This window comes from Humulus lupulus, chromosome 6 (assembly GCF_963169125.1).
Source record: "Humulus lupulus chromosome 6, drHumLupu1.1, whole genome shotgun sequence".
In the NCBI taxonomy this organism is placed as follows: Eukaryota; Viridiplantae; Streptophyta; class Magnoliopsida; order Rosales; family Cannabaceae; genus Humulus; species Humulus lupulus.
The window spans coordinates 213213905-213220402 of record NC_084798.1 but is presented as its reverse complement, the minus strand read 5'-3'; the positions used below and the strand labels follow the sequence as shown (position 1 = coordinate 213220402).

The 6498-nt window shown below is 30.4% G+C and overlaps 1 protein-coding gene across 1 annotated transcript; it reads left to right on the top strand.

The window, feature by feature from the left end:
* LOC133785990 (receptor-like protein Cf-9 homolog) lies at positions 1–2949 on the top strand. The gene has a single exon (XM_062225201.1). It carries the CDS (start codon positions 1–3, stop codon positions 2947–2949), a length of 2949 nt encoding a protein of 982 aa, XP_062081185.1.
* Positions 2950–6498: the final 3549 nt, after the last annotated feature.

Sequence of the window (6498 nt, the reverse complement as noted above, 5' to 3'; positions counted from 1 at the left end):
ATGGGTCTGTTTTCATGGCTCTACTCTCTCATCATTCTCTTCTTTTTCTTCTTTGTTACTTCTTTGTCTTCTCCTTCTCCACCTCCATTGTGCCATCCCCATGAAAGCTCTGCTTTGCTCCACTTTAAGAACTCTTTCACCTTCTATAACCATACATGGTTCTGTATGGAGTATTATGGGATTAATAATCCTAATAATACAATTTCATGGAACAAAAACATGGATTGCTGCAAATGGAGTGGAGTCACATGTGATGAGGTCACAGCTCATGTCATCCGTCTTGACCTTACATGCAGTGGCCTTCAAGGCATTCTTCACTCCAACAACTCTCTTTTCTCTCTTGCTCATCTCCAATCTCTTATTCTCTCTGGAAATGATTTTTATGATTCCAAAATTTCATCTCAATTTGGTAAGTTTTCAAATATGGTTCACCTTGACCTTTCTTTCTCTGGTTTCACTGGCCAAGTTCCTCTCGAATTGTCTCACTTGTCCAACTTGGTTACACTTGACTTGAGTTGGAATTATGATTTGAAACCAGAGACATCTAGCTGGAAAAGAACTGTAGCAAACCTAACAAATCTCAAAGAATTGTTTCTTAGTGAAGTCAATATGTCTTCTACTTCACCTGATTCCTTTATGAATCTGTCAACTTCTTTGACATCTCTTGATCTTAGTTGGAGTCATTTGCAGGGGAAACTTCCAGAAAATGTTCTCAGTTTGCCAAACCTTCAACAACTTGATTTGAGTTACAACTCATTTCTCAATGGTTCTTTTCCACAATATAATTGGAGCAGCCCACTTAAAGTATTGGATCTTTCTCAATCTGGAGTCGTAATAGATCTACCTCATCTTTGTAGAAAGTTTAAGTATTTGCACATTTTGTTTCTAAGCAATTCCAATTTCTTAAAACTTTCTCTCACATTGCTTGAAAACTGCACACAAATCACTTCCTTAGACCTTTCTCGTAATAATTTTGGTGGTTATATCCCATGGTCATCCATTTTAAATATACAACAACTAACCTATTTGGATCTTTCATGGAATAATTTCGTAGGCCCAATTCCAGAAATTTGTAGTAACTCAACAAAACATTCATTTTCTTGTGTCTCTTCAAAACATCAATTAGTGAGTTCTCCTCCATTGAATTTAAAATATCTAGATTTATCTTATAATGAGCTTAATGGGACAATACCATCTTGGTTATATTCCCTTCCATCTTTACAATATTTAGATCTAAGTTCCAACAAACTCAGTGGTAACATTCAGGAATTCCAACATAATTCTTTGGAGCATCTTTCTTTATCTTCTAATAAATTACAAGGCTCTTTCCCAAGATCAATTTTTCAGCAAGTCAATCTCTCGTTTTTGTATCTTTTCTCAAATAACTTGAGTGGTGTCGTGCAATTTGATCAATTTTCAAAGTTAAAAAATCTCCAACATCTTGATCTTTCTGATAATAGCTTATCATTGGTATCTAACAGTAAAAATAATGATACTTTGCCCAATACTCTTTTTGAATTATATTTGTCTTCATGTGGTATAAGTGAGTTCCCGTACTCCTTAAGAAGCTTAGAAATTTTAGTATACTTGGATCTCTCCAACAATCAAATTGAAGGCAGTGTTCCCAAATGGCTGTGGAATGTGGGTAAGGATTCATTGGAATTCCTAGATATTTCTCACAACTCTTTAACACAAATAGATCATATTCCATGGAAGAATCTAGGAACCATTAACCTCCGCTCCAACCGACTTCAAGGTCATCTTCCAATTCCACCACCTAAAACAATGTTGTTTTCAATCTCAAACAATACATTGGATGGGGAAATATCACATTTGATTTGCAACCTCAGTTTGCTTGAAGTCCTTGATTTGTCAAATAACCATTTGAGTGGGGACATTCCTCCATGCTTAGGAAATTCAAGTCTCCGTGTGCTAGATTTGCACAAGAATAAGCTTCATGGCATCATTCCTTCACATTTTCCAAAGGAAAGCATCCTACAGGTTTTGAATCTCAACGAAAATCAATTGGAAGGGTCCTTACCAAAGTCTTTGTTCAATTGTAAAGAGCTGAAATTTTTAGATATTGGAAACAACAAGATAAATGGATCATTTCCCTGGTGGTTGGAATCTCTTCCGAATCTCCAAGCTCTTATCTTGAGATCTAATAGATTTCAAGGTTCAATAGGCAATCCCAAGGTGAGACATCCCTTTCAAAATTTGAGAATTATGGATCTCTCTGGCAATGAATTCACTGGTCATTTGCCCCAAAAGTATTTTGAGAATTTTGTGGGAATGATGAATGCTACTTCAAATTACTTGAGCTACATGCAAACAACATCCAATGTTACTTATTATGAAATCAGTTTGTTGACAATAAAAGGAAATTATGTTGAGTTAGAGAAAATCCAAACCATGCTAATAGTCATTGATTTCTCGAGAAATAACTTCACAGGTGAGATCCCAAAGTTGGTTGGTAAGCTCAACTCACTCAAAGGGCTCAATTTTTCACACAACAAGATATCTGGCAATATTCCACCATCCTTGGGAAATTTGACCAATCTAGAATGGTTAGATCTCTCCTCGAACGAGCTTGCTGGGAAGATTCCATGGCAATTGGCAGCAAATCTATATCAACTCCAATTTTTAAATCTTTCCGTGAATCAATTGGAGGGGCTTATACCTCGCAGTCGACAATTTGATACATTCACAAACGATTCATACAAAAAGAATTTTGGCTTATGTGGGTTTCCTATTTCAGAATCATGCAATGAGGACACCAGACCCCAATTTCAGCAAGAAGACAATGAGGAGCATGTGAATGGATTTGATTGGAAAATTGTGTTAATGGGTTTTGGAAGTGGAATGATTATTGGAATTTCGGTGGGATACATGCTCCTTTCAGATAAAATCATTGATGGGCTTGTCAAAACGATGAAAGGAGAACAATGACATTTTATGGCAAAAAGATCAAAGTAGAGGAGGACTCGTCAAAATGTTGGAATTGAGAGAAGAGATTAGTTTACATTTTTAGTATAGTGTGTTTCATTTTGTTTAAATGTATGTTGTTTGTTATTGTAGCTCATTATTATGTAAGTTTTGTTTTAATGAATTTTAGTCACCTTTACAAAAACTATGTTGTTTAAATGAACTTTTTTTTTTGGTTTTATTTTTCTCTATACACTTATAAAGTCTCCCAAATGATGATAAAAATGGTTGTTTCTTAAATAAGACAAGAATATGTATAACTCAAATACAATTACAAAATTAATTTATGGTTTGGACAACATTTCTTCCAATTGCAATATATTCCTCTTTTTTGTTTTCAATAACAATACTTTACTTGAATGAAAAATAAAACTAAAAATAAAGAGATGATGTGCATTACAATAAGATAGAGAATTTTTCTTTTTAATTTCTGGTAAGAAACTAGGATAAGAAAAAAAATACCATATTAATTACTTGATTAATTCATCCAAATAATAATACAAATGTTTGGTTTGCGTTCATGTTAATCATAATACTTAGAGAGCATATCTATCCTATATACAAAAAAAATAAATTAAGTAAATGATTGTGTTTTTTGAAAAGTATAAAAAAAAACAAAAAAAACAAACATAATAAGACCATAGAAGATTTGGGTCGAATAAATCATATGATTATCTCACATTGTACATTGAACTATTATTAGTATTCTCAATAAAAATTTTATTTATACTTTAACAAAATTATAAATACAATGGCAGACCATAGATCTCTTTTTATTGAATGCATGATATAAAGCAATTTGTTAATATATGAAACACTTATCACTGAACAAGATTTCTTTATACATCATTTTATAGATCAACCAATTAATATCCACCGATAAATAATTTTTAAATACAAGTGACTAATAATTTATTCATTCATTATAAAAAAAAAATTATATTTTTAATTATATAATATTGAAACTATCATTTAAACGTTATAATAAATTAGGATATATAAACTCATTTCAACATGGATTGAGGAAGAGTTTATATAAGCGTAAATTCATTTATCGAATTAATATTTTTGTGACAAAAAATAAAATTAAAGTTTACTCACAACATACAACCAAATAAAGCATGTTAGATTAAAAAAATATCCTAAAATCAATACAACCAATGACAATGACTAGTATTCAACCTTTAAGGGTATCATTGCTATTTCATAGAAATTGTCTCCAAAACATGAAAGGCCAATGATATTTACACTCTCATTGCTAATAATCTATACAGGCACCCCATATATTAAAAAAAAATTAAAATAAATTATTTTCTTAATTTTTTTATATTCTTTAATTTTTTATTTTTTTGTGTTAATTTAATCCACTTTATTTTCTTATTTTCATAATATTTTAGAAAATAATGTTCAATATTTTTTTACAACTTTTACATTAATTCATATATTTTTTTGTTTTGATTTTTTATGTCTAAATATTTAAATTATATTTTATTTATATGTATTTTTAGAATATGCAAAATAAGAATTTATTTTTTCAAAAAAATAAGCATAAGTTAATAAAAAAAGATATATTTTATATTAATTTTTAATAAAAATAGGGTGTCTTAATCAAATTTTGGGGTGTTAATATAATACCCCTTGATGAAATTGAAAAGATAAATGACAATTTATAATCACAAAAACAACTAAGAGATAGAGTAAAATAACATTAATTAATGAGAAAATTTATTTGTAAAATAATTTTCAAGAAAACTATTTGCAAACTGGTTTTCTTAAGGATGGTTAAAGGCTTATGTTGATATATTATTTGCAAAGTAATTTTCTCAACAACACTAAAGATTATTTTGTAATAGCATGTTATTTTGGCAAGTTGAAGTTTTAAAAGTCCATTTTCACCAAATGTTTTTTCTTTTTTGCCATTACAAAATAATTTTCAAGATTGATTAAGCAACCCTACACGTCATTCAATATAAAAACGAGATTATTGTGCTAATTTCACTTTCTCACATCATTAAGTCAATTTTAATGTCTGTTATAACAAAAAGTAAAGTTTCCTAAAACTAACTGAAAAACACTACACATCATGTCAATCCCTTAACAATAAAGAGTCCTACAGTTCCTATTTCTATGACAAATAGATTACAATTCAGATTTCTAAAAGTCCTATAAAAATTTCATGAGATATCTTTTCATGTTTTAACTCTTTAACATTTTAATGTCAATTGATGTGGCATATTAGTTGCAACATTAGAATTGGTGGATTTATAGCATTCATGATTCATCGAATGAATGTATGACAAACTTATCTGTTGCATCAATTGTTATTAAAGATCGAGATCTTTAGCATTATTCGTAGTTAAAATAACATTGAAACATTAAGTATTTTTCACTTTTGTAAGTGGTCAAATGCTTGAATCAATGGATTCATATGTCTTATCCCATTTTTTGTCTCCTCTATATCCCACCACTTAAGAGCAGCCAACTCATTTAAAATGACAATCAATGCACATGTAAAAATAAATAAAAAGAAATATCATTCAATGATGGAACATAAAAGGGATTGAGAAAATGGGAACAAGGGATTTGAATTTTGAATCAATGCAATTCGAGATGCCCAAGAATAAATGTTAAACAAAGTAAGTTTGGCACCATAGTTACTTACCTACCATATGAACATGTAAAAAGATGTTATGGCAGCTTTGCTGCTCAAATCAACTGACTTGGCATTAGTCCAAAGTATTGAAGCCAAAATTGTGTGTCCCAATACCTAAGCAAGGAAACATACATATAAAACTCAACATTCATACAACCTCTCACTATTGAGCCCTTAACATTGTAGCAAGCAGAAAAAACAACAAACACCTACACAATAAACCCAATAAGAATAAAATAGCATCATTTCCTACAGAATTAGCAACTCAAATATTACTGTAACAACTTTTCTCCACAGGAAGTCGGATGATGCTTCCTCTAAAAGTGCAAATGTATAAGCAATTTCAAGTAGTGAAAATGCATATCCAAAACACCTACACAATATGATTTAGTATGGAAAGAAAACAAGGTTTCCATTTTAAGCGCACGGTAAATGATAGGATGTCGTATATATCAGGTATATCCTATACATTATTCACCAACAAATAAAAATAAGCTATTTTATTTATGACAGAGTTACATGTGCCCAACCAAAAGCATAAATAGATTTGGAAAGCAAACAACTTAAAAGTTCAATAGAAATAGAGAAAAAGAAGTTGATACTTTAAATAATGTTATAACAAGAACTGAGAAGAAGCTCATAAATGGAGTTGCAAAGATGATAGGCCTTGAGAAAGCAGCTGGTCTCATAAAGACATGGGTCTGAAAAGCAATCCAAATTTCAGTAGTTGAAAACCCATTGAAATTTGAAAGTACATTGACCTTACCACATATCTAATATAGTTTACATAATACCAAAATAAACATTATTCCTTACCCTTCTATTTTTATCCTACATGTTCCATATCATTTATCTTTTGC

Bases quoted from the DNA above. Each gene is read 5' to 3' on its own strand.
- LOC133785990 (XM_062225201.1), top strand. From the start codon at position 1: ATGGGTCTGTTTTCATGGCTCTACTCTCTCATCATTCTCTTCTTTTTC.